The 27736-nt window shown below is 43.6% G+C and overlaps 1 protein-coding gene across 3 annotated transcripts; it reads right to left on the bottom strand.

The window, feature by feature from the left end:
* Positions 1 to 6009: 6009 nt before the first annotated feature.
* Positions 6010 to 27217, bottom strand: zbtb10 (zinc finger and BTB domain containing 10). 3 transcript variants are annotated; one of them, XM_037093319.1, is made up of 5 exons: positions 26254 to 27207; positions 18068 to 19100; positions 11705 to 11770; positions 10132 to 10307; positions 6010 to 9230 (listed from the first exon to the last, which is right to left on the bottom strand). In XM_037093319.1, exons 1-5 carry the CDS (start codon positions 26926 to 26928, stop codon positions 8940 to 8942), a joined length of 2241 nt encoding a protein of 746 aa, XP_036949214.1. In that variant the 5' UTR covers positions 26929 to 27207; the 3' UTR covers positions 6010 to 8939. The 3 variants fall into 3 exon arrangements, with proteins under 3 accessions (XP_036949214.1, XP_036949216.1, XP_036949217.1); XM_037093321.1 differs by lacking the exon at positions 11705 to 11770 and having other exon boundaries at positions 26254 to 27209; XM_037093322.1 differs by lacking the exons at positions 6010 to 9230; positions 10132 to 10307 and adding an exon at positions 10384 to 11017 and having other exon boundaries at positions 26254 to 27217.
* Between the last annotated feature and the right edge of the window lie 519 nt (positions 27218 to 27736).

The raw sequence follows: 27736 nt of genomic DNA, 5'->3' as shown, positions 1-27736 counted from the left end.
GTTTTATTTATTCTGAGCGAACGAGAGGTGATTGTGGGGAGTCGAACCGGGACTTGTTTCGGCGCGGTTTGTTCCATTTAGGTCGAGTTTGAAAAAAGTGTTTTTTATGACGTGTTAACAAGGCAATAAAGCTGTTCTGAGTTCAGTTAAAGAGAGAAACTTGAGATCAGACTGTGTATGGCTGTTCTTTTTCTGTTAAGTAAGGGAAAATAGGTTTAAGAATACGACCTTTCTTGACTCTTTGTGCTTTTATTTTGTTTTCTTACTAGGCTGAGAGGCAAAACCACTGCTGGGGCCACTGGGGGGACCATCAGACCATCACCATCAACTTGAGGTACAGGGTGGTTATCACGAGGCAGGACAGGCCGCAGCTAGCTGGTTAGCAACTTCAGTAGACATCCCTGCGACGCAGTACATAGAAAGTGGCATAGCCTCAGCACCGCTGTTTCTTCACACTCTTCACAACGCTGGTTCATTATTTTAATGGTTTACAGCAAAATCCTTGCAAAATCTCACAAATGACCCCTTTAATATCAGATAGGCTTTCCATAAGGGTCAACTTCAAGTTGTCCCAAAAAGGGGGGCGGGTGTCTGCTATCATGTAATGTGATTTGATGTTTTTCTGTGTTTCTTCGCAGCACTGTACATGTCCAACTTCACATGATGCTGTTCAGCTGGAATCACGTTTTGCTTCCCCCTGTCCTAGTTTCACATGTTGTGTGTGTGTTTTTTTTAGCGTTGTCTTAACGGACGATTTAACATCCGGCCGAGGGATGATGGTTGAAAATCAGCCGCCAGTCACCTCAGGAGCTCTGGTCCACTTGTACACAGCGAGAGGCTCATCCATGGATAAGTGTGTCTGTTCGTGAGGGATGTTTGCTGAAAGTAACTTCAACGTCAGTTCAGCGCGTCTTTATCTGGGCTTTGCTCTCAGCTCGCTGGAAGGATGTGCACCGTGTCATGTCTCGTCTCCTCAGGGAAAAAACACACATCTATGTGTATACACAAACAAACACTCATACACATCACCAGATGAATGGAAGGTATAGGGTGTCCCACTTGCATATATGAGTGTGTGTTTGTGTGTGTGTGTGTGTGAACGTGGCTGCTGCTGCTGCTGTCAAGCTCCTGGCGTTGACACTGTAAACTGATACTGAGGGGTCTGAGCGGGGAAATGTCTCCCCGCCACACACACACACACACACACACACGTATTTACACTCTCTCTCTCTCACACACACACACACACACACACACACACACTCCAGAGGGAGAGGAGAGCACTGGAGGAGCGGCACTCACACGGAGATTGAGTTACAGCTGAATTAGATCTGAGCTGTGGGAACCAGCACCTTCCCTTAGACACACACGCACACACACACACACACACACACACACACACACACACACACACACACACACACACACACACACACACACACACACACACACACACACACACACACACGTGTTGTCACTTCTTGACACCACAGACGTGCTGGGACACACGCTGAGATGATATGGTATGCACACACACACACACGCACACAAACAAGCACTCTGCACCACTTCTAAACAAATACACGGTCATGAACAGATGCATGCAGACCCTTAGGAACACACACACACGCTCACACACACACATAAACACACACACACACACACACACACACATGAATTATGACATCAAAGTAAAAATCAATGTGATCCCACAAATAAAAAGCAAGTATGTACTCATGACAGTATGGTGTATGTGTGTGTGTGTGGCTGGATTAACAGACATAATCATAAACACAGATACTCATGTGCAAACAGAGCAGATTAAAAACTATAAACACACTTTTCCTTTGACACCGGGGGGGGGGGCCTGAGGCGGCGGTGTTTATGCCTGGCAAAAACACAATGTGTGTGTGTTACCTTGAATGTATGTGTGTGTGTGTGTGTGTGTGTGTGTGCGTGTGTATTGATCGTGTTGGCCTTGACTCGGAGATGGTGGCCCTAAATAAAGCGAGGCAGTAAAGAAAAGCGGACAGAAGAGAGGCCACCACACCACAAGCCAGTAAACTCTCCACATCTTAATTGCCCTTTCGTTTTCACATGGTAATCGTGTGTGTGTGCGTGTGTGTGTATGTGTGTTTATTTGAGTGCCCCTGCCAGGTTCACACAGCAGAGCCCGCCAGCCCCGACACACCGTGCGAGTGTGTGCGTCTCCCTCTGCCATAAACACACACACTCACTCACTCTGCCGCCCCAAGCTCCATTGTACACACAGCCGGATGGAGGGATGGATGGATGGAGCGTTTCCACCCCCGCATACACCCATTTTATTTCATCAACTGATGTTTCCCATCACCCCCCCCCACACACACACACACACACACACACACACACACACACCCTCCGCTCGGCCACCCCTCCTTAAAGAGTTCTGACATTTAAGTGAGTAAAGGAACCTCTCTGTGGCGAGTCTTATTGACAGACGATCCACTTGATTCAAATTCAAATAGGCCAGTGTTGGCACAAAACCTTGATGTTTAATGTGTATCATATTAATATCACACATATAGTGATAGCGTGTAAATAATCTTGGTCGCCTGCCATAGCACAGATGAAAGAAGAAGAAGAAGAAGAAGAAGTGTTTGAAAATAACTCCCCTAAGAAAGATAAAACATGATCAAGTGCCCTCTAGAGTGTAAATATATCATGACCTCCTGCACACTGGTGTCCCACCTCATACAGCTGGGGCGCCCCTGCCTCAAACATCCTGAGTCCACCACTTGTAATAATATCATTATCTAACTCTTTTGGACACAATTATCATGATTAAAATCTGTTGGTGAGGCAGCCCTGCTTCACACTGTACACAGCTCACACCAAATTATAAAAAAAAAAAAAAAAAAATCATAAACAAAATCATTATTTTGCTTCATTTCGATTGAATACAATGTGATACAATATACTTTAATGAGACCTGGACCCTTTCAACAGCTTGTTTTTTCTCTGCACAGCGTAGTTTCGACAGTATGGAAGAAATCCAGCAACTGTGCAGGTTTGAACTGATTCTAAAAAGTGAAGTGTTTTAGAAGAAATTAAACCCCAAACTGTTGAAAAAAACAAATGCATACATTCAACAAGTTTGGTCACTTTGGGCAGTGCTGGTCTCAAGTGAATTGCATCTGATCTGCACACAGTCAAAATTATAAAATGATTGTTGAGTTATTCTTAAGTTATCCTTCACTTTTAGTCCCCATTATGGGTCACGTTTCCCATGATGCACCACAAAGACAGAGCGTGTCGAATGTCTTTACCAAACTTTATGAGAGCGACACAAGACATAATACAACTGTATCAATAATGATCTGCATTTCAGATAAATTAACAATAAACATTTATGTGCAGAATCAGTGGGGTGCCCCTTTAAAGGTAGAGCGGTGAGAAAGATCAGTCAGAAAGATGGGAACAGACACTTCAGTAGCCCGTTTTCAGTCCAAACTGTTGCTTTTTCACCTCAAAGTGCGTCTTAAAGCGGCGGTGTAAATGCGGGCCACGTGCAGCGCCGTATTAAGCCGCCCTGCTGGGAACACTTTACGCATGAGAACCAGATTTGTCTCAGCACCAGCGCGGGGTCACAGCAGGTCACACAGGAGATAATAGTGAGCAGAGAATAATCTTCTCCATTAATGTTTGGTCTCCCTTTGACCCCTGAGTGCCTCACTGTGAGGGATCAAGCCCTTACAGAGGACAGCGAAAGGGCCGGCAGGTCAAAACCGCACACACACATACACATACACTTCAGACCTGTACAATGGGTGGACCCGGGGTTGACAGCTGCAGCTGTGACCACATGATTACCTCTTCCCACCTTAGATTCTTAACGTCCAACCCACAAGAGCTCCCGGGAGCACCGGGGGAGAGAAAGGGGAGTGCAAACAAACTCTCCCCAGGTCCGGGGCTCCGGTTTCAGCCTTCCGTCCGCTGTGGCTGGGGGGCCATGGGAACACGAAGCGCCAGGGGCCCTGTGTCAATAAGGAGCAGTGGTTCAACACAATGGGGGCCTGCCTGCAGACAACACCGCTGACAGACACCCACACAAAAGGGCCTGTGAATGGGGAAGGAGGCTTGCGCGCGCACACACACACACACACACACATTAACAGGAAAGAATAGAGCAGTGTGTGGCTGCCCACAAGGCCAATGTTTGATGACTGCCCTGTGTGTGTGTGTGTGTGTGCACTCAAACACACACAGCAGCCCTCATGCCCACGAACACAGTACGACAAACTGAGGCCTGCTGCTGGCCTCGCAGGACAGCGTGTCCCGCAGAGAACCAGTGTGACCAACGCACATCAGTAGACTGTACTCTAAATGCATTCTCCGCATTTGCTTCAGTCTGTCTTCCAGTCGAGCAGGCGGAAGCCGCTGCAGTCAGCCGCTCAGATAACATCAGAGGAGTTGTCACAGAGGCCGCCTGGACCTGTCTGACGAACCTGCACCAGCCTGAGAGGCTTCAGTTCTGCTTCTCATGCATTGCTCAAGGACAGGATTCAAGATTCAGTCTGCTTTCTTGGATTTTGCGCCTTTCGTGTGTTTAACACGACCGCATGAGGAGCACAGAGCCTTTAACTGTGCGTCTGTAACGTCTGAATGCAAGGATGCACGGCAAATGTCCTTCATTTGGTCGTCTCCGGCTCATAAGCCGGCGTCAAATCACACCTTTGTGCTGCAGGATTCCTACGTTTAAGTCACATCACGTGGCAGCCAGCAAGCCCCCCCCCCCCCACCAGCCCCCGCCCTGCGCACCACCTCAGGCGCAAACACAGTCACCAGGCCTACAGCCCGTAATCACCAAGGCACTGATCACTTCCTCCCAACAACTGGAGCAGCACATGCAGGCTGGGATATGAAGAGAGGTGCTGCCACCTGGTGTCGGCTGAGGCAAAAAAGCAAACATGTTTTAATCCAGGGTCTTAACAGCAGATGGCAGCATGTTGGCTTTGGGGGTTGGGGGGTGGTTGGTGAGTTAATAGTTTACAAAACCATTCACCCCAGTCCACCCTGTGATAAGGGAAAGGCACATTCCCAGGCAGCACTATGTGGAGCAACGAAAAACAATATCTGATTTAACACGATTAGGTGGATGATTCATCGGAGGCCGCCGAGTCTCTTCCTCCAGAGGTTTATTTGTAGATGTGTAAATCCGACTAAACCACTAACTGCACCGTGAGCGGCCCTGATTTGAAGCTGTCGGCCTGAAAATATCATCTCATCACCAGGACTGATGAGCGATTTTACCGGGGCTCTTGGCTGCACGTCACCCTGTTGTTACCCTTTAACCACAGGTGTGTCAGGGTATGCTGACAGAGGGTTTACAGCATGTGCAGCCAGAGGACACACTGACGGTCTCTGTTACTTTGAGGACATTTTCTGATTGTGGATTGGATTGTCTTGGATTGTGCCAGATCAGACAAAAAAGGGCTAACCAAGGTGACCTTAAAAAGTGTTTACCACAGTAAATGGTAGAAGCGTTGGTAGACGGACAATTCACAGGGCTCTGACAGTAATGATAAGAGAACAAGTTCTGGACGATGTGGAATACATCAGGCTGCTTTTACCAAAATCAGTGTACAGCTATGAAATATGTAAAGGTAATCAGAAAGTGGTTTGTAGTTTGAACTGGATATCTTTGGGGCTTTTTATAAGGCTGCAACTAATCGTTAGTGACTAATCCGAAGATAAATGTTGAGACAATTCGATAAGTTGTTTGTCTTGTTCTTTCCACAAAGTAAAGAATTTAAGTTTTTTGAGAAGCTTGTAGAATTTTTATAACAAAAAAAAACAAAAAAAAAAAGACTCAAAAGTCAACTGTTAAAATCATTGGCGCTTAATTTAGTAGCTGAAAACGATTACTTCACTCAGCATTGGGCTTCACTTTCTTGAAATACATATTTGGTGCTATTGGTACGTAGGTTTATAAAGGTCGGACTACAGATCAATAAGTGGACAAACAGGTTAAAGCAATATCAAAGTTTTATTCTTAAAATGTAGTATAGAGAGGAACAGTAGTACAATTCAGACAGAAAAAAGGAGAAATGTAGTTCCATCTTTGAAAACCTTTGATAAAAACGTAAAAAGAGTAACCTGAATCTGCTTTGTGTTCGGAGGGCACTGAGGCGCGGCCCGAGTTTTGCATCACTGTTAAAGTTCGAGAAGAAGTTGAAAAATACAACCTTTTGCGACAGCGTAAAAAAATACAGCTGGGGAAAAAAAACCTCTGCTTTTACATCTGTAGTGTTTTTGCTTCGTTTTTCGTGTTTTTGTTTTTTTTCTCTTTTCTTGTCCATATAACAAATACAGCATAAAATCTAAAATGATACATCGTAAAAGTTTTGAGTTTCATTCATTACAGTAAAATCAGTAGGATGGTAAATAGTATCAAAAGAACAAACAAAGACGACAGGATGGTGTGATGAACAAGCACACAGCGTGAACAGAGACAGAGAGAGAGAGAGAGAAAGCGGAAGGTTAAAGTTCACGGAAATAAACCAACACGTCAGGAGGTCTGGAGCTGACTGTCAATGTGTTCCATTACACAAAACCACTAGTTAAATAATATCTTCTTCATATATATATATATATATTTATATATATTTATCTTATATATATTCTCAACATATATATATCCATAATATAACCCCTCCCACAGTGATTTGAAGGTAAAAGTGACACGAAGAGGCTGAATATCTCTATGACTTTAAATATATCTTCTTCCACAGAGTAAAGGGAAGTTACACATCTTCTGTATCATTAGCACTTCAGTATATACTGTATGTTCCACTGCATATGAACAGATACTGCTGTTCCAAGGTTTCAACCCGCAAACAATCCGTGTTTCTTTAGAAAATATGTGCTTAATGAAATAACAAAAGGAGAAAAAGGAAACATCCGTGGAAAAAGGACCAAAAAAAAAAAAAAAATTAAACAAAATATGTATCTAGGGTAAAGTGAATGATTCTGTAGCATAAAAACATTTAAAAAATCTCAACAATTACAGACACGAGCAAGGATTTCTCTACACTAAGCAAGTTTTCACCTGGCTTTTTCTCATACATTATAATTCAACAATAATTAAAAACAACAATTTTGGTTGGACAAATAGAAATTAACAGTCTTGATTGCATTTTGGAGTCAATATATAATATTAAATAACAAAAAAAGGAAAAAAAAAAGAACAAAATGTCTAATAAAAAAAAGTTGCTCATTGGAAGAAAAAGACACAACAGTTTTTATATAGTTCCATTCAGACCCGCTTTTTGGGGGAAGCGAAGAAACATAAAGCAAATTATTTTCATGAACGCAAACGTTAAGTGCATGTCTATGAGGCGCCATAGAGCTTCACTTTTTGTGGAACAAAGTGTTTTTCTACCTGGCAGACCTAAAAAAAAATAAAATAAAAATAATAATAAAACAAAACTTACATCAAATTAAAACCGATGACATCTTGTATACCTTTTACACGTGAAAAATGGAGTTCTGTCGGACTTTTAAAACATCACACATCATGATTTTCTGCACACTTCCTCCCTCTCACGACCAAGGTTCAAGTGATTCAAAATATATATACTGTATTTACTATACTATAACTCAGTACCAAATATAAACAAACGTATACAGGTGTCGATGTCCACTTAGGTCCTCAAAACGTCAATTACAAGTACTGCCGGTAGTTCTACAAAATGGTATGTGTGTGTGTGTGCATTCAATAAAAAGCTTAAAAACGATGGCAAAGCATACCTGATAGTCGCCGTAGCACAACAGTGTTCTATAGTTTGAGCTGATTAAATATGTATAACTGAGTCAGTTTAAGCTTTATGATTATAAACATCATATATAGCCTGTAGGTCCAGTATTCTGCGACAAGCATTACAGCACCAAACGTTTCATCATTTGGCAAAATTCAAGCTTTAAGTGAAAGTCAAATGCTTCTGTTTAATAATAATAATAAAGTGTTACTGTGACGCCGTGATTTGTATAAAGCTAGCAATAACATTTCCCCTCGTCCTTTTTTTTTGTTAAAAATTCATCTTTTTTTTTTCCCCGCTTAACATAAAAACCTCATGTTGTCTTTTTTTTTTTTTTTCTTTTTAAAGCGTATTCAGTAGTTTTTGTTTCCTGCTAAATCTTGGTGTGCGGTCTGTTTGGCACAATATCGCAGCCCTCTTAAATTAATCATAAATATGGCTGTGATACACAAAACAGATTTTTTGGTTCCAAGATTTGTGCAGGGAAAGGAAGAAAAAAAAAACATTAGAAAAGAATAACATAATAATATTTTTAGCGCATCTAAACAAGATCTACAGAGCAAGTTAAAAATCTTCCTGTGGACAATAATGCTCTTCTTCTGTGTACTTCTACAAGCACCAAGCAATATACTTTCAGATTGTGCAGAAAGCAACAGCCATTACTGCGCCTCTGCCTGCAGACAAAAACAGAAATACAAATTATAGACTTTAATAAGACCATAATAACCTCTCTTCATAAATTAAATAATTAACATTTCGCTCTTTTAGATGATTGGCCTACCCCGACTCTACATCACCACCCCGCCCAACTCTCCCCCGAAAAACAGGAAATAAAGATACATCACCAAAAACCTGATTTATCATATTATTTGTCGTTATTAATCTTTCTCTTGCGGTCTCTGGGCCCAGACTTGGGACACATTTTCACAATAATAAAATCTTTACATCTTGGAGTTCCCGTTCTACCAAAGCTTTGTTTTTTGTTTTAAATCCATCTCTTTGTCATATACTTGCACAATTAAGTAACCTCAAGGTTTGATAGCACTTTGGAGTTGATTGTTTACCAGCTAAGTTTTTGTATACATATATATTAAACATCAACCTTTTTTTTATTTTTGTTTCTCAAGCTTGTTAAGATTCTTAGTCCTCTTCCGGGGCAGCACCGGCGTTGCCCTCACCCCAATTTGATTGGTCGTTGTCGGTGGGTTCCTCCCCCTCCAGGTCCTCTCCGTCCTCGCCTTCGAAGTCTTCGTCGCGAGGAAACTCCATGCCCTCCATGGCCTCCAGGCCCTCCTGAGTGGCCTGGTGTGAGTCGGCGCAGTCCGCGCACACGCCGTAGCGCCGCGAGCCGTGACGGATACCGACGCTGGCCGCAAGCATGAAGATCTTCTTGCATACCATGCACTTGTACTTCTTGTCCTTCTTGTGCACCTGTTGGGGGGGAAACGTGTGGAGAGTGGTGAGGGGATGAGATGACTCAGGTCACTGGTGATTTGTCAATATGGCATTGAAAGGAATATATGGAATTTGGGAAATAAGCTGATTGCAGCCAGTTAACTTAGCTTAGCAAAACTTAAAGACTTGAAACAGAGGGGAACAACAAGTCCTGTTGTTTTGTTCACTTAAATCTTTAAGATATAAACGGTTGAACTTGAGAGGTGCTGGGAGGTGGATATTGTCACTTTTGAAAAGATCCAGACCAGCGGTTTCTCCAGTTTCAGTCTTGGTGTTGCTAACGGTTGCTTGATAATTATTCAGATGTGAGAGCAAGAAATGAGAGTCACTAGGATGGCCTAAAATTCCACGTATAACATGCCAACAGCCATTGTAGTGTCATCAATCTGTGTGTGTAAAAAAAAAATAGAATTTTTTTTTAATTTTTTTTTTTTTATAACAAATGTATCTTTCCATATGATTATAATGGAAATGAGTCTTCAATTTCAGCAATCCCTATCAATGCAGTATCAACGACACACTAAAATGGACTTAACGGTGCATTCAGGAAAGAAACTTTGACAGATTACACCGCCTGCCTGTTGTTTCAAGTTTTGCTGCAAGGACAATAATACAGACGGCTGATTTCAAAAATCCATTTGTCTTGTACCACTTTGAGAGAGACTCTAAGATACTCCCCTACACTGGAAAGAGCCATCATAGCCCAAACATTTCTGCGTTTAAAAATATCTTGTTGCACTCACTCCCTTGAGCGGAGAGCTGCCAGACATGAGGTGGAGTGCAAAGATGCGAGGGTGGACAGAGCGCCGCAGTGTTTGGCAGAATATGGAGAGGGTGGTGAAAGAGAGGAGAGGATCCTGTGCATTCGCCAACTCACCAGGGAATGTCTCTTTACGTGCTCGCGGCGGGTGAACAGCTTGCCACAGATGTCGCAGCTGAAGGAGCGCACGCCCGAGTGGATGATCAGGTGCCTCTTGAGCGTGCGCCGGTGCTTGGCGATGTAGTTACAGTGGGGGCACTTGAGCTTATTGAGGGCCAGGTGAGAGGACTCGCCTGGAGAGAGACACAGAGTGAGACACAAGGTCAGATTTAGTAACATCTAAAAGGTCTGAAAACAACTATGGTTTGGCCTTTTAGGGAAGCTGACGAAGAGTTACTTCCATAAACTGGAGATAGGGCGAGACAGTGACTGTAAAAGCTACATTTGCATCTATAGATCCTTCAACGAGAGAGGGGTGTGTCAGGAACCAATATCCTGTTTATCAGATCAGTGAGTTATAATGAGGCAACCATTAGAGAGAATAAGAAACCACAAACTGATGCATCACAAGGAGCTCCTTTAGTGAACGTTGGTTAGAGAAGTTTTTCAAGCAGATCGCTAAAGCTAAATCTAAAAAAAAGACAACACCATCAAACCTTGCCATCGACTCATTCATCATAATGTATTTTTATTACTTAAGTGTGCAAAAGACAGAAATCATGATGCTTTCACGTCAGCACTGCCTTCATCGCGCTAACAAATAAATAAGCAAATCTTCTGATTTTGTGAATGCTTCAAAACGAAGCGCAGGTCTTCAGCGAGTCTTCAGAGAGTGGGGTGCCTTTTGTTTGAGCCATGGAGCACACAACAGAGGCGTTGTCAGGGCAGGTTGCTAGGGGGGAGGAGGGAGGAGGGCAGTGGGGGCTGGGGGGGGGTTGATGAGAAGCAGGTCACCTGTGTATTCCCGGTGTGAATGTGTGCCTTGCACAAGGAAGAGCTGAGCCTTGTATGAGTAGAACAAGCTGTTAGTTTTAGGCTTTGGAGATGAGGGAAAGAAACGCACCTCTTTTTCGAGTTTAATTTAACTTGAATTTTTTTTTTCTCTAGTTTGGGATCTAACATTGCTGACCTGGGACCTTATCCGACTAGACCCTCCTTTATATGTGCCTTTAAAGCCGATGTCTCCACCCACAACTCCACCCGTCCATGGGACCAATGTGTCTCAATCAAACAGTGACTTATTGCCAAAAGACTTTCCAAAAATCATATTTTTTCTTCGATTGGTTCAATTTTTTTTATTTTTTTGTCCCAGCAGCTGTCAGTAGCAGGAGTGGGCGCTTAACTCAAACTGCAATGGCAAGATAGTAAGCAAAGGAACAAAACACTACAAACGTGGCCCCAAACAGGAACTATCAGGAAGAGAGGTGCCAATCATTGGCAAACATAGTTTCATTTAAACAGGCCAAAATTGTAATAGCGCTGCTTGAAATGACTTCACCCATTTATTCCCTAACATAGGGGTTAATGAAGATCTTCATTTGAGGGTCATGCACATCAACAATGCATTTAAATGCCGTTTTAACAAGAGCCCTTTAGGAGACATACTATCTGGACTGCCCACACTCGTAGGAGAAAATGCATTTTTAGTTAAATATGTTTCATTCCTTTTCTAGAGAGTGCGGCGTCTTACCATTCTCCCAGGTCTCCCCTTGCTGTAAGTCTTGGATGATGCTATACTGGATCTGATTGGCCAGCTCTGGGAAGGGGGAAGGGGGTGGGGGAGGACAAGAGAGGCGAGAGGGAGAAAAGGAGATGAGAGGTGGTTGAAAGCCTGGTGGGGTGCATGCACACCTCATGACGCCCTTGTGTACATAAACTAACCAACCCCCCACGTGAAACAATGCCAGTTTCAGTTGACAACACACACAAACACACACACGCAGCCCACTATTATATGTAAAGCAGTGTGCTCCCCAGGCCAGGGCAACAAACTGATGCTGTAACCAGGGCTCCAGCAGGGACGGGGTTAATTAGGGAATAGGAGTCGAGCCCTCACACCGGCTCAGCTTACACTTGGCTTTTGTAAGCACATGCGAGTGAGCACCTGTGTGTGTGTGTGTGTCCGGTTCCTCCAGCATCAGCGCTTAGAGCCCATTAAAGACACACCCCAGTGAGTGTGTGTGTGTGTGAGTGTGTGCACGTCCATTCTCCCTGGGTCAATATTTGGAATAGTGAGGACAGCCCCACTGCATTAGAGTGGATTAGGGAGGGAAGGAACTGCCCCTGCTGGCTTTGCACCTCGCGAGGGATTGGGGGAAGTTTTTTTTGTGTATGTGATCATGGGTGTGCGTTTGTGTGCATGATTAGACGGGACTAGTGTGTATGCAAATGTTCCTCACCTGCTCTGTGTGTGTGTGTGTGTGTGTGTGTGTGTGTGTGTGTGTGTGTGTGTGTGTGTGTGTGTGTGTGTGTGTGCGCGCGCGCGCAGCACCCACCCTTTAAACAATCCAACAGTCTTGTTTGGAGAAGACCCAAGAATTTATTGGCCACGAGCGTTGGCTGTGGGCTCAGCAATGGCAAAGTACTTATATATCTGAGAGCCACCATCACTTTCAACTGTTATGTTCCACAACACATCCCAGGAGTCTGTTCAACACCAGCTGCCTCTACAGTCGTATCACAGATTTGTCTTTTTTGGCAAACAATTACAGATAATTTTGAGTGACATAACCACCCTCTGGCAAAAGAAAAAGAGATCAGGCATTTTCATATTTGATGGCAATACAGCTTCTGAAGATGATAGCATTTAATAGCATAAACAATTGATGGATTAGTTGAGCAACAGAAATTTAATCATTTGGTAATGACCTTCTATGAGGTGAGGCAATGAATAGATTAGTTGTGAAACAACCAAACAATTATTATGATAATAAATCATTTTTAGAAATTTAAGAAAAATAAATCTCTAAATTGTCTGTTTCCTAACCTTTAAATATAAATGTTTTCTGCTTTCTTTACTCATCTATGAGAGAAAACTCTTTATCTTTGTGTTGTGGACAAAAAAACTATGTCATCCTGGGCTTTGGGGTGCACTGATTGCCATCTTTCTCTGTTTTCTGACATTTTATAGACCAGACAACAAATAGATTAATTACAAAATTCTTACAGTAATCAACAATAATAAAAATCGCTAGGTGCAAGCACACCGAATAGTTGTTTTTTTTTTTCCCAGAAAAGGATGCAGTACATTTGATGTTTCCAGCATCTTAAATGTGAGATCTTCATTTACTTTCCTCTGCCTTTTAAATGGGGAACAGAAGAACCTATGGAAACTGTTTTTTAAAGAAGTATTAACCTGGGAAAACAATTAGCAGATGAATCCCTAGTGACACTGATTGTTGGTGTCAGCCTCAAACATTTGAGTTGTTGAACAACCTCTTAAAAACAAGAAAACAAGCACATATTACGCAAGAGGGTGACCGCACTGATCGAAGCGCAGCAAAATGAGAGCCAAACATGTGACATCACTGTGAGAAACTGGGACAGCTAATATTGGTGGATGACAGCTCATGGGCTCAAACAGAAAATACGCAAGTAAGCGCTGACTAATGGTGCAAGAGGGCTGTCTAACTCTAGTCTGAGCATCTCGCAACGAAAACACTTTGTTGCCTTGTAATACAAATGAGCAAATTGATCAAGCATTCCATAAACATTAATGCACAGTAGGCAATTGTACAAACTCAATTTTGCTTTGTGAAGCAATATTTCAATAAAGCGTCAGACATCATGTGACGTGCACATCCAGAGCGAGTCGCAACAAATGAGCACTGTATGCAACACAAGGCTTATCAAGCCTCGATAGCAGAGAGAGACTGTGGGAAACACTGTCACAAACTGAAACCTTTCAGACAAGTGACGGTCTGTCCATAAATGGCACTTGACCATTTTTCCATGTGCGGTCTACAAGATGAGGGGTGAAAAAGGATTAAATAAAAAGTGGTTTTGAGTGACCTGATGCTGCAAATACATTACACCTCGCAATAAATCAATCATCTATCCAGAAAAGACACTACAAGATAGACATATGCCATTTTTTTAACATATTAAAAACACTAGTCAATGTCTGATTCATCAGCTCACCCACAATGACACCGAATAATGTTTCTTAACGTTAAAGTGGTGCTGAAGCAAGATCAAGATTTTTTTTTTTTTTTCAAATATACTATCTGAGCTCCTAACCTTCCAAAATCTAAGAACATTCTTCTGAAAAGGGAACTGTGAAACCTCTAGGAAAACCCTTTTCTTTCAAAACTGAAATGAATCTAGAAACTAAAAAGAAAATACTAGTGCGAGAAATCCACAGAAATCATTCATTTAGTGGCTTAAAAAAAAGGGATGGCAACTAGAATAGCACTCAGTGCATACCTCATCGAAGGCCCAGTGGTCCCCCCTTAATCAATCCTAGACCAAATCACATCAACCTCATCTAAATCTGCAGAGCTCCATGATGCAACCCACAAATTTGTCAGGTGTAACTAAACATTTGCATTGGTCGCACTGGTGTGCCTGAGATGTAGAGGTTTATTTTCTCAAAAAAATTGAGATTTTTGCATTTATGCATGTGAATTGAACAAAGAATAGCATATATTTCACACCCTTTTTTCCTGTTTAAAATCTATTTACATAATGTATTAAAACAATGCCAAATGGGTTTTTTTCTGGGCCATCCTCCATTCAAGTTTAGTGTAAATCTGTTCAATAGTTTTTGTGTATTCCTTGCCGGGGGTAAAAATGCCATTTTCTCACCCTGACATCAAACAACATCTGGCTGATGTGTTTCTGCCTCACAGTCCCTCAAAACCTCATGAGACGTGTGGACTGGACGTCCATAAGTTGCAGGCCTTTAATGTTCATGTCTACAGCAATAAATGATTTGAATATCAAAACCGGGATCGGGAGAGGCTTATTTTTGGTGATCCTCTCTACACGGCGAACGGTATCTGCACAATTTTAAGGCCTTACAGAGTCTGAATATTCACAGATCTATAGTTTAACTGTAACCATACACTAAATTGTATGAATGAATTCCACAGTTTGGAGGTAAATGAACTGTTGAACACAAAACTAAAATTTAGAGGGGAAACAGTTGCCTTGAAACCTTTTACTGTGACTAACCGCCCACTTCAAGTCTTGACCCTATCTCTGTTTGTTAACATAGTGTACATTGGATAGAGACATGGAGCTAAACAACAGAGATGAGCAGAAGAAGGCTGGAGAGTTTGCACACATGCAGACAAACTCAGTCTTAAATTGAGCGTCTCCCTCTTGGCTATTACAACACCCTGGATCACTTTGTGCACACATTAAAAAGAGCCTTACGAGGAGTTGGAGGCACTAAGAGCATTCAAGTGCATTTAGGGAGGCCTGGGGGAAGAAATGTTTCCCCTGCTTTCTTCATTTGCCTGCATTAGGGATGGCTACTCTCGCTCTGACACATACACACAAAATGTAGTTCTCTCTCTCTCTCTCTTTCTAAACACACTTTGTGCCTCACACAACCCCCCCACCCTCCATACCACTCCACTTAATATGTTATATCATTATGGTTACAGCGCCACGCTTAATGGGGCCAACAGAAGGAGAAGGCTGGAGCTGAGAGAACAGATTACCAGGAGTAGGCTTGTGCCAGTTGCCATCTGATCATATATCTACGATCGCAGGGACGATCATTGATTTTAAAGTGATTTTGACCGACTTACTGAACTAAGATGTTATATAAAAAAAAATATCATCTCTAGAAAAATGTAGAAAGGTTTCTGGTGGAGCGGCGGGTTGGCCTGCAGAGCCCCGTTGGTCAGCACGAGCAATGAGGGAATTTTAATTCCATAATTACAAACCAGTTTCCTGTATCTTTTCATGAATCTGACAAATGTGTCTGTTCAGAACATGGCTTTTTATGTTGGCCATTTCTGTGCTGGTTTATAGTTTCAACCATTAGTCAGGTGCCCATTACAATTCTTCAACTCTAGTCGTCCATGCTACTTTTTCCACTGGCGACTGGGTGAATTTTCGCGGACGTGAAAACGGACACAAACAATCTGCCAGTCCTAACTAGGAGCACTACACTGCGTGTGGATTGGATGGACAAAGCAGCTGACAGATTAAAGTGGAATGCCGGTATTGTTATTCCCAGGTCCTGTACTGACATGAGTGTGTGTGTTTAAACGATTCATTCTTACAAATCACAAGACTTCAGAGTGAGACTTCTCCTTGAATGGGACTTGTGTTTGTGGTTACAAAAAAAAGTGGTTATTCTACACTTCCACAAAAAGTCTGAATATTTAGGCATTGTTTCAAAAGAAGCTCCATTAGTGGGCGTAACTTTGACAGTTGCATTTGCCCCAAAGGATTAAGTTGCAGCCATAGCAGCGATTTTGTGGCTGACAGCTTAAGGGGATTCTGCAAGACCACTTCCTAAAGTTTTGGTAAGCATGAATCATTGACACATTAAAAGATTGAAACATACAGCCCAGGTTTTAAAATACTGGATTTCCCCTATACAGTACAGAAAGAGGAAGTTATCAGAGGGTAGAAAGAGAGAAGATGAGTGGAAAACATCTTTCAAGCAAGATTGAAATCTTGATTAAATGAGTGAAAGCGGCTTAAAAAGGTCGAAGGGTTTCAATGTTTTTGCCGAATGCAGAATATAGCATGGGTTTAAAATGTAATGTAGAACAGGACAAATGATCTATTCTCATCTCCATCTAGACTTAAAGTATTGTCACATTATTATTCTTTACAATAAAACAATATAACATACCAATCCGACTCACTGAATTCAAATGACTGACTTGAACCTGATACCACATCTCATCTTTCCTTTTCAACAAGTCTCAGCAGTGATGTGGCAACACATCTCTGTGCAGGTGGGCGTAAGTTTTGTAAGCCCCCTTGCTCCGGAGTGATTAGTGAAGATCACAGCTGGGAGCGGTGACTCACGTGTTGGCTATGCACAGCAGGTTAAAAGCTCGACAACCCAACATCTCTGCTGTTAGGTGCAACAGGACGGTGATCGAAAAGCTGAAAATTGATTCCTATTGATGTGATCTTGAACAGTGATCATGTGATTTTTCCCTCACAGCAAAGCAAGTCAGTCTATTAGGTATGAATTATACAGGTGAGCAACTATATGATGATGGATGTTACATAAAAATGAGGCAATGCTAGGTAACAAAAGTGTAGTCTTTAAGAACTAGACTTAAATTGTCAACTACTAACCTACAACTGTTATCCCACACTGACCTCATGGTGCATAAATCGTTACAGATGCATGGTGAAGCAACAGGCATTTATCAAACCACATAAAATTAATTTAAAACACTTTTCAAAGCATGTGTCTTCTAAAGCTATTACATTTCACAAGCTAAATACGGGGGACAACTATGGAAAAGAGGCGCAGAAAAATAATCAGGAATGAAAATAGTGTGTCATTACTTGAGCGTACATTTGTACAGGAGGAAAGCAGAGAGGCGCCAGGCTAGCTAATGATGCTACCTGACATAACTGGTTATTGCGTCATAAACTAGCAGAAGCTTTAGGCAAGGTTTGCAGACATAATCGTACTGTATGTCAAAAAACAGCATGTGGATACACAGCCACATCGAGTGTAGAGGGCAAAACATGTCTGTTAAAAGCCATTCTTCCTTCACGCTGGCTATGCTGTTGAGCTCTGTAAACTAATGGCTGCACAAACATGCAAAACATGTTTGACTGAAAACTCTACATAGGTGTAAAAGATGTAAAACAGATGCCCCAACCTAACAGGTTTCCATATATAAATGTAGAAAATATGTTTCTCCATATCAAAAAGGTGTTTTATTCTCTTCCTTGAAAACGTAGCCTCTTCCTTTCACTTGAAGGGAGTGTACGGCATATTATTACTAATAAGACAAATAGGAATAAGAAATTTATGATTTACGTGATCCCTATTGAGAAGAAGGATTCTGGAAGGGAGTGTGTGAGGTATGTTTACAGGTACAAATGTGTGTCATACCAGCGTTTTCAGAGAGGGAGGAGAAGTCCTCTCTGGGGTAGGAGGCTGAAGGCTGGATGAACATCCCCTCGTCGAATCCCTCTTCGGGGTCTGGTGGAAAGTTGTACACAAAACGCCGTGTGGTGGTTTGTTTTTTCCTCCGTCCGCTTCCAGCTGCAGCATCCGGTGCTTCTCTCTTTATTGCCGCGGGTGCTGCTGCAGCGCCACCTGTGGCCGGCTCGTTCCAGACGAACACCTGCACTTTGCCGCTTGCCGCCCGTGTTTCATTGGTCTCTGCTGAATCAGACGAGTTGTCGTTGTGGTGGGCCCAGTTGCCGGAGGCTCCAGGGGTCACCAGGGCACAGCCCTCACCCCCAACCACCGTTACCTCGATATCACTGGTCTCCTCTTTCACCCTGCCGCCTTCGTCTTCCTCTTCCATTACTTCCTTTCCTTGGTTGTTACTGGCCTTGATCGACAGCTTTGACAGGATGCTTGTGGCCCAGAAGTTGCTTGGCTTCCGGTCTGACCCTCTCTGTCCATCATTGGCCACCGTCTGCCTCTTGTTGTAGTCCACCACCACTGAGTCAGGAGCCTCCTGCTTGATGCTGATATTCAGGGCATCCTTTATGAAAGCCCTACACGAGTGGACAACTTCTGTCATCTGGAGGTAACTCGCAACAGACATCACTTCAATGGCATTTTGGCTAGTGAGCAGCAGATTCCCGGAGTAGAGAAAGTCGAGGATAACTGAGAAGCCCTGCACAGCAGCGACATCCAGGTGCGTGACCGTGGCCTGGTCTTGGGCCTCGCCCTTGGTCAGACAGTAGAGGGTTTTGAAGTAGCGGCTGCCTGCAACCAGGATGTTCTTGTGTGCACGGAACACCTGGCCTGAGACGACAATATTGACATCACAGAGGATGCCACTTTTGCGTTGCTTGTCCAGCTCCTGGAGAAGCTGGTAACAGTAGGAGTTCTCATTGGGCTTGATGCGGTAGTCTTCCCCTGAGCAGTTAGTGGAGGGGCTGGCGTTGTCTGAGGGCCTCACCATCTCCTTTTACATGAAAGAGAGAAAGATAAATTATTGTGGGGGATTTCATGCACGCAAATCATTTGCAAAAGCAAGCACACATGTTCCAGTATACAAATATATTTTCTCTTCCTGTAACTCTGTCTTTAAAAGCCACGCACATTTACACCCTCGGGGTTCGCAGTGTGACACTGACACACCTGCCCTAGGGGTGAAACAGGTTTGACAGGCTTCTGTGTTATGGAGGAGGTGGGAAAGAGGTAAAGAAAGGTGTGTTATTTTCAGGCTAGGTAGTATTACACAGCCCTTTAACTCCTGTCCTCCATCAAACTTAAACTCCTAACACAAAAATTATGATGCGATGTCCAATCAAAGATTAATAAAAGGCTAAAATATGACATATACAAGGCTAGACTGCAAATGTTCAGTGCTTTCCACAAGCTACTTTTGTTAAATTGCGGTAGACTTTCCTGCAAGGTGGCACACCAACTAACTTATTGAGTTACTGAGTACTGACTTAATTTGAATGAATAACTTACTATATTTTGACAGCAGAAAGCCTGTCCAAACTTTTTGCATGTTTTTGGTTTTCCAATGGGTAAAAACTGCTTGCTGGATCTGGCTGACTTTTACTTCTTGGACTACTGATTTTTTTTTTCTTTTTCAGAATCCAAGGGAATACAAAAAAAAAATTATCACCAACCACATCATTTTTGGCCATTCCTAAAGATTTCTACGACCACTTTCCATCAGGATGCTCTTAAAATGAGTTGAAAATAGCAACCATGATGAATCAATTTACCAGGGGCATAATATGTACTTAATTTGTAATAATACTAGATGAAGCCCTCTAGACCAAGACTGATATTTATTTCTTCAAGACTATGTATACACTTTCAAGTCTGGCTTTGGATGTCACCTCCAACACGGTGTTCAGAATTGCAATTGAAAGTAGAATCGCAAATTTAAAGATTTAACACATACTAGCTATTGCATATTTATATAATGTCTCCCTTTGACTTGGAAACCAGATGTAAAACATGCAGAATTAGACCGGGAGGAGGGCCGATATGTGTCCAAAGCAGGACACACAACGTGGCTGTAGGATGGGAACTGGCAGAAGCATAGAACTACCCTGTACCAGCCCCACTGCCCCTCCCCTGCTCCCCTTTAACAGGGCAAAGGGCCAGCCTTGTACGAAGCTGAGGACAGGGGAGCACATAAATGGGTGTGAATACAGTTTTTATGCAAAAATACATGGCTGGACTTGAATGCACACACAAAAAAATATATCCGATTAAAAAAAAATGTATATACACCCTGTATGCGTCGAAGCATACATCATAGTTTTTAGACACACACACGCAGCATACATCTCCAGCTCATTTTAGATTGCACAGCAGATGTCCTAATCCAGAATAATTCACATTGCTCGAGCCCTGCATTTTCGCCCCCACCCACCACCATCTCTTCTGCGCACACATGCATGTACACACACACAAAACAAGCTGCCTACACATACACACAGCTGGGGTTTCAGCTCGAGTAATTCAGATTAAATCCATTTCTCTGGAGGTCCCCACCCAGCCCCCACCCCTACTCCCTCCACACTGCAGCTCTTGTCCAGGGCAGCCTGGGCACACAGGATAGTATAGGGGGGCTTATCATCCTCTGCCACAGCTGGAGGGGGAGAGATGGAGAGAGAGATGGGATGGGATGAAATGAGAGGCAGACGGGGGAAGAGGGAGACAGAGTGGGAAAAAAAAAGTCGACGTACTTTGCGAGCTAGAAGACATAAAAGGAGACTGGAAGGACAGAGAATGATGGCAGATGAGACTGCAGAACGGTTCTGATGGAGAAATAAGTAGAAACAGAGCTGATAGAATTAAGTGTTAGAAAAAGAAGATGAGAAATGGTCGTCGCAAAAAAAGAGAAAAGCCTGAACACATGCACAAAGAGTGAGAGCATGAGGCAGAGATTGAGAGAGCCAGACCTTGAGCCTCGACAAAAAGGGCGGAGGAGAAAATGTGGAGCAAAGGGAGCCAGAAAGCCAGCGCGGTAGAGAGAAGGAGTTGGGTCACCCCATTTTAGCCTTTACAATAGCCCGCGTTCTCCCCGAGGCTCATTGTCCACTCACTGTGGGCCTTTGTGAAAGGGCTCTGCACTCACTCTCTTATTACACACTATCTCCCACTTGTAAGCATAGAAAAGGAGCCAGGGTGCATGTGGGTGAGGCAGAGAGGATGAGGAGAGAGGGGAAAAATTATTCCATGATATACACATCAAAGCCTCTTGAGGGGCATGGTCATCATGTTGAGTACTGTGGTGGAATATATTGGTGGGGTGAAGGGCAGGTGGACTACAACAACAAGGAGAGTGGGATTTGTTTCAGAGTTAGATTGTCAGTGTTCACATTCACGTTTTTCTGTTCTGTTTTCCCCTTCATATGATTAAACCCAATCTTAGAACTAAAGCCTGACAGATATAGCGGCCAATATTCACGTATCACAGATGTATCATATCAGCATATATGCTGGCTTTCACCTGATCTTTACAGGCAGATATCTGCATTTTCAACCAAATGGTCAGATGATAGCTGATGGGTTCTGACCTTCCAGACTGGATTTCAATCAATGTGCTTTGCCTCTTTTGCACTCCCCAAGCACTGTTTATCTGCAAACAAAATAGCACAAATGTGCTTTGTCACTATTCGGACTACAAACGGACTAAAACCCCAAATCAGAACTTGCTGGATTAACAGGAAGATGAATTATGTTCAGTATCCTGCGCATCTTGTTTAGGGGTGAATATCTGTTGTCAACTTATACATTTTCTCACAAGCAGTTCTCAAGAAGGGGACACCAAATGTAGTGCTGTAACTGTCTCCCTGCTATGGGAAACTACATTGCATCTTACATTAATTTGAATTCCAACAGCTAACAAATGCTAGCTGATGCTACTGGGGCAAGCTAGCAAAAGTAAGCAACTTGCTATCCAACATAAAAAGTGACTTATAATCAAATGCAGTTAAAATAAAAAAATGGGGGTATTTATGAATGTTTAAGATAATACACTGGGGAGCACAAAACATATTTTTCCCAGGATGAACGGGTCATGCGCCCATGGGATTTCCAGCCGTGGCTGTGTTGAAGATTTCAGAGTTAAACAGAAAAATTAAGCAATGTGTTAGAAATGCCATAAATAAATCAAGCGCTCTGTTGCCCCTAGCACCTGAGAATCGGTAGACCCATTTTATCACTTCGACTAACAAGCCACCCCTATCCCTGAACCCCATGACTCCCCACAGCTTTTATCCATTACACATAGCAAGGCAACGGGCCAGAGAGGTAAGACTTGGCCTGGCAGTTCTGATATGAGTTGTGTGTGCATGTGTGTGTGTTAAGTCAGGCTAGGACAGCCTGGTACTGGATAAGTTGCTCCATAATGGCCTCATCAGCAGCATCATCCTTTCTCCAGATGTGCCACGTGTGAGCTGGGAGCTTGGAGAACCAGCAGACCAACCCTGCACGGCAGATGCTGGAGGCAAAAACTAGCCTGAGCCAACAGAGAATGTGGGGACAATATCAGCCTCCCCCAGTCATGACGTGGCTCGGCTTTTTATTCGAGCCAGAGATGGAAGGAGAGGAATAATGAAAGGAAAGAAAGAGAGTGCAGTGCAAGGGAATTCAAGAGAGTGCCCAGGAAGAAGAATCCTTTGATCTGGGTCTAACATTGATGCTTTAAAATGTGGAGTCAACGGCCAGTAAGAACTGATTTACAGGTGGATTAAACAAACCAATGTGGCCATAAAGTTGAGCTAACTGAAGCTCTGGCCACAGTCACACCAAACCAAACCCTTCACAGATCAGGAGATACAGCACTGTCCCCACTCTAAATAATGACCCACTAGAGCCAGTTTTTGTTTACCTTTTACACATGTTTGCCTACATCCCCTCACTCATCTACCCCCGCCCATCATCAAGCCAGCCCCATGACCGGCCCAGCCCTGAGGCCATCTCTGCCGGTCCCACAACGACTCCCTGCATAACTACTGTATCCTTGCCTCAATCCCCCCTCCTCACCAAACCAGTCTGTCCCCAGATGCTAGAACAATACCGCAGTGTGCGTTTGGCCCAAGGTGTGGGAGGGCTGCGCCGAGTGTCTCCCGGCTTCCTAACAATGCTCTGACAGAAGAGGCAAAGAGAGGGGGGCAGAGAAAACGAGGGGAGGGAAGAGTCTCTGACGGATTCAACAAGAAGAATTCTCCCTCTGGCTCCACCCAACCCCACCCCATTCCCCTGACCTGTGGCCCCCAATAAACATCTCATATATCTAGCAGACACCAGACCGCAATGGGTGGGTCCCCTTTCCCATTCGGGGAGACGTACTCTTAACAATGAGTGTGGTGTTTGTCTTAACTGAAATGAGGGGGTGAAAGAGACCTGTATAGGTCCCCCATATCTGATTGCGAGCGTTATCTCATCTTACATCCCATTTAGATCAACACAGTGATGCAGGTAAAAGATTTGTTTTGCCCTTAAACAGAATGGAGCATCATGGGTTGTCTGACATGGCTTCATGGGCCTCACCCTGGCCTGTGTTTTAGTCGCAGTTTGGATATTGCAGGGGTTTGGGGAACAACTGGCTGTATTATGGATGTAAATTGTATTCTTACTGATATTCAATTCAAACAATTGGATGACAAAGAAAAAAGAAAGGGCAGAGGCGGGTGAGAGGGACAGAGGGAGAGTATGAGGAGGGTGGATGTGGAGGGAACTGTAACTAACTTAACTATGCAGTGAATGCAATGTGTGTTTTGACATATGGATATATAGTTATTCAATAGAGACTCTATATATGGTGAAGACAAGGGACACGCTGTGACAAAGAATATCAGTTTGACACATAACATTTACCAATTCTGTGATTATAGAGAGAATAAAAACGATTTCTAGATGTCCGATATGTGATCTCATGTTTGATCTAAGGGAACCAATGGCCTACTCTTGCCGTGTCTTGACCTTATACCAGCGAGCATAGGGAACAATCAGAGCACAAGAGAGAGTCTAGAGAATTAAGGACAACGGCCCCCTTCTCCAAGGAGACCCACATTCACCACAGCTGCCCTGGTGTGCTAGGGCTAATTGAGTTAGCTTTAACGAATGCAGCAGAGGCCTGACTAACGTCAGGAATGGGTGAATAGAACAAGACGTTGCCTCGTAACACCATAATTCCCCTTTAATGTACTGCCTCACAATGCCGCCTTGCTTTACATACATTGCTCCTCATTATCTAGACAGTGGTGCATATATAAAGATCATGGCTCTATTCAAAAGGCTTTCTTATGAGGAAAAAAAACTGATCTCATGAACATCAGAACAATAAAAAATGATTTGATTTTCATTTCCAGAAGTGCAGCAATGGGATGTGATCTTCCCAGCTCTATTCTGAACAAGAAAATGGCCCGGATAACCTCCGCGTGTAGTGTCTGGGGTCCTTGTTGCTAGGGAGAAGCCATACCAAGCCCCTAATCCACTCCCACTGCTCTCCTTACCAATTAGAGATGTACACAAGTTAGTGGATCACTTTAAGTCATTCTGATTAGTGATTGCGTGTGCAAAGGAAGGGAACTAAATGTAGTAGTGCAATCCTCTTCACTCACAAATTAGAGTCAAATGGCACCCCACGCTTAATTCCCCTGACAGCTCAGACCATTGTCAGCATAGGAGGTCGAGTGTAGCAGTGTACAAGGAACAGTAAGAAGCAGTAGTGTGTTTTTTTTCTTTTTCAGTTACAGGACTGATGGGAGAAATGCCCTTTGACACGAGATTGTTCGGGGAATGATGCACTCCCTGTTTTTATGAGGTCTCTGAAACAGTACTGTATAAATGTTGCCTACACCGCAATAAAATTAATGAACCAATAAAAAGATTTCACACGCATCAATATAAGACAGGGTTCACCTAATATAAAACTGGCTTTGGCGTTTTGAATTAAAGCCAATACTGGCAATAAGTGTACCTCAAGCGAAGGCTAAAGCCACCTAGTATTTGTAAGCCAACAAAATGATTTTCAGGCTGGCGTGGTTTCAGTCTTGTGCATACAGAAAAAGACATGCCCCAAAATTATAACACTGAAGCCCATTAATCCATAAATATGTGGAGGACAGGGTCAGGTGATTCCATGTCATTCTATTTACTGACATCTATTTCACTCCTTCATGCTTCTTCACACAGGGTGCATGTGGGCCAGGCGGGCTGTCAGGCTCCAGGCAACATGATTTACTCCACTCCTCTTGTCCAGCCCTGCAAGCGGCACCATCTATGGATTTTGGGGGGTCATTCTAGCACAATGCCTCTAATTTAGTTCCCCAAAGGGAGGAGGAGGTGGAGGAGGAAGAAATGCGCCAGAGGTCACTCGGGACTGCGAGCCAGCAGAGCCGCATGAGAGGCCAAGAGGCGGGGGGGGGGGGGGTGGGGAAGGGGTGCGGTTCCCCAAAGGCTGCTAGGGTCGAGCCCTTGCCATTGTGTGACCTCTGGCAAGCTAGCAATTAAGAAGACTGCTGATGCAACAAAGGGAGCGCTGTACAGTGTGCAGCTTTAAAATAAAAGAAAGCCTCCAACACTGCAACTGGCCACCGTTTGTTTTCACTTATTGGACAGGTTGACAGTCATTCGTGACAGGCAAAGAAGCAGCCTCTGGTGCGTGAGTAGCTAGCAGGTGTCACACTGGAGCAGGTTTGACAGATGAGTGGACGGACACTTCCATTTGAGACACCAGCCGAATCAGAGAGGTTCATGTCATTCACATTATAACACCACTCAGTTTGCCATTCAGTAACTCAGTTAGTCGACATTATCCTCGCTAGGGGCTTTCCACTGCCGCCACTGGCCATCTACCTCCGGCTACACAGCGACGCTACTGGGGCTAGTTGGCTAAGCTAGCCGTTAGCTCACGTTAGCGGGCTGATGCTAGCTAATCAGCCAGGGGAAGGGGGATTGTGAAGCTTAAGTAATGGCCTATTTTCGCCTTCCTTGTGTTTGTTAAGTTGTAAAAACCGTCGCTAACAGTGAAAAAACAGAACAGACACTGGCATACATTATGACAAATGTGTGACAGGTACTTTAAGCAACGTAAGAAGCGAAGCGAAATCGTCATGGACTGGAGCTAACATTACCTGTTTGGTGGGGTCATTTCTCCCGTGCTCAGAAGACAGGTGATGTCTCAGCAGCAAGGCCCGCTTGTAGTTGCGACTACCTTTAACAAGCTCGTCGCTGTTTTTAGTGGCAATGTTGTGACACCAGGAGCAGGACATGAGTCCCGTCTCCTGGCAAAATTTGAGCCATGGAAATTCTTGCAACCACTTAGCGTGGAATAGTGAGTGTTTCTGAAGCAACGTCTGCGGTCTCATCTCTACCCCAGATTTCCTGGATCCCGTCTCGACTCCCGACGCACCGCTTCCCGTCTCCTGCCCGTCGGCGTTGTTGGGACCGTTCCCCGCTGTCAAACCGTTCCCCTCCCTGGACCCGTCGTCCCCTTCCCCAGAGCCGTCTCGATCGTCGCCGTCCGCGGCTGCAAAGCTGCCCCCTTCCGGGTCCTCTTCTTCCTCCGCCTCGGGTTCCGTGCTATCGCTGACAGACCCAGCGCCCTCCACTCTCTTCTGCGATGATCCGTTTGCCCCCAGATCCCTGTCCTCCTCTTGATCCGGCCTGTTCCCGTTAAATTGTCGGTCTTGACAGGCCGGGGCCTCCCAGCTGTTACAGTTCCCCCCACCGAGACCGCTGGAACCCGTTAACCCAGCTAATCCACCTCCTCGGAAAGCCAGCGACCTGCGGTTTCTCTCACCGGACATTTTTCTTAATATATATTAGAATCTTCACTTTCTCAACAGTATCCCCCTCCGACAGAAATAATGTATCTGTACAGGATGTATCTTCCGAAAGAGATGGACCGTCGTCGTTCCTTTTCTCCGCTTTGGCCCTCCCGGTGAGAGTATGTAGGTTATGCGGAAATAAATAAAGGTTTTAAACGCATAATGAATTTCAGGGTTCTCGCTGCGTCCGCGCAGGCCCCGCAGAGGTCGAATGGCAACGACTTTCCTCCCCACAATGCACCTCGACCAGAGAAAGGGGGGTTGGAGAGGGAGGGGGCGGCTTTTAAAGGAAGATGGGGGTGCTGTTTGTCAGCAAGGGGTCTTTTGTGTTTGGAGGCTGCACCCATTTTCCGCATGCTTTTCATCTTTTGACTTTGCTTGTAATCTCTGACCATAAACGCTGCCTCGCGTGCCCCACTTTAGCCTTTTGCTAAACAGGGTTACCATATCGTTCCTATACTATTTTTATAATATTGCTATAATGTTCCTGTAGAAATTATCTTATAACTGTGAATATATATATATATATATATATATATATATATATATATATATATATATATATATATATATATATATATATATATATATATATATGTTGTATTTCTAAAAAATAAAAACAGTGCTATATTAAATCATTATTTGTATTAATATATGATTATGAAGAGCTTATCCAGCTTATCCACATACATACGGTGAATGTATAAACATGCTGCTGTGTGAATTAATTGTGATATTTAATTAAGATTAAAAAAAAAGTGTTATTAATCTTCCATTACAACAGTAT

The sequence above is a fragment of the Acanthopagrus latus genome, chromosome 3 (assembly GCF_904848185.1).
Source record: "Acanthopagrus latus isolate v.2019 chromosome 3, fAcaLat1.1, whole genome shotgun sequence".
In the NCBI taxonomy this organism is placed as follows: Eukaryota; Metazoa; Chordata; class Actinopteri; order Spariformes; family Sparidae; genus Acanthopagrus; species Acanthopagrus latus.
The sequence above is the reverse complement of the archived record's forward strand: the minus strand, read 5'-3'. Positions and strand labels throughout refer to the sequence as shown.

Coding starts and splice junctions, on each gene's coding strand:
- zbtb10 (XM_037093319.1), bottom strand. CDS start 26,928: ATGTCCGGTGAGAGAAACCGCAGGTCGCTGGCTTTCCGAGGAGGTGGA. Junction 19,101..26,253: donor GAAATGACCCCACCAAACAG/GTAATGTTAGCT, acceptor TTCATGTAAAAG/GAGATGGTGAGGCCCTCAGA. Junction 9,231..10,131: donor ACGTAAAGAGACATTCCCTG/GTGAGTTGGCGA, acceptor CCCCCCCAACAG/GTGCACAAGAAGGACAAGAA.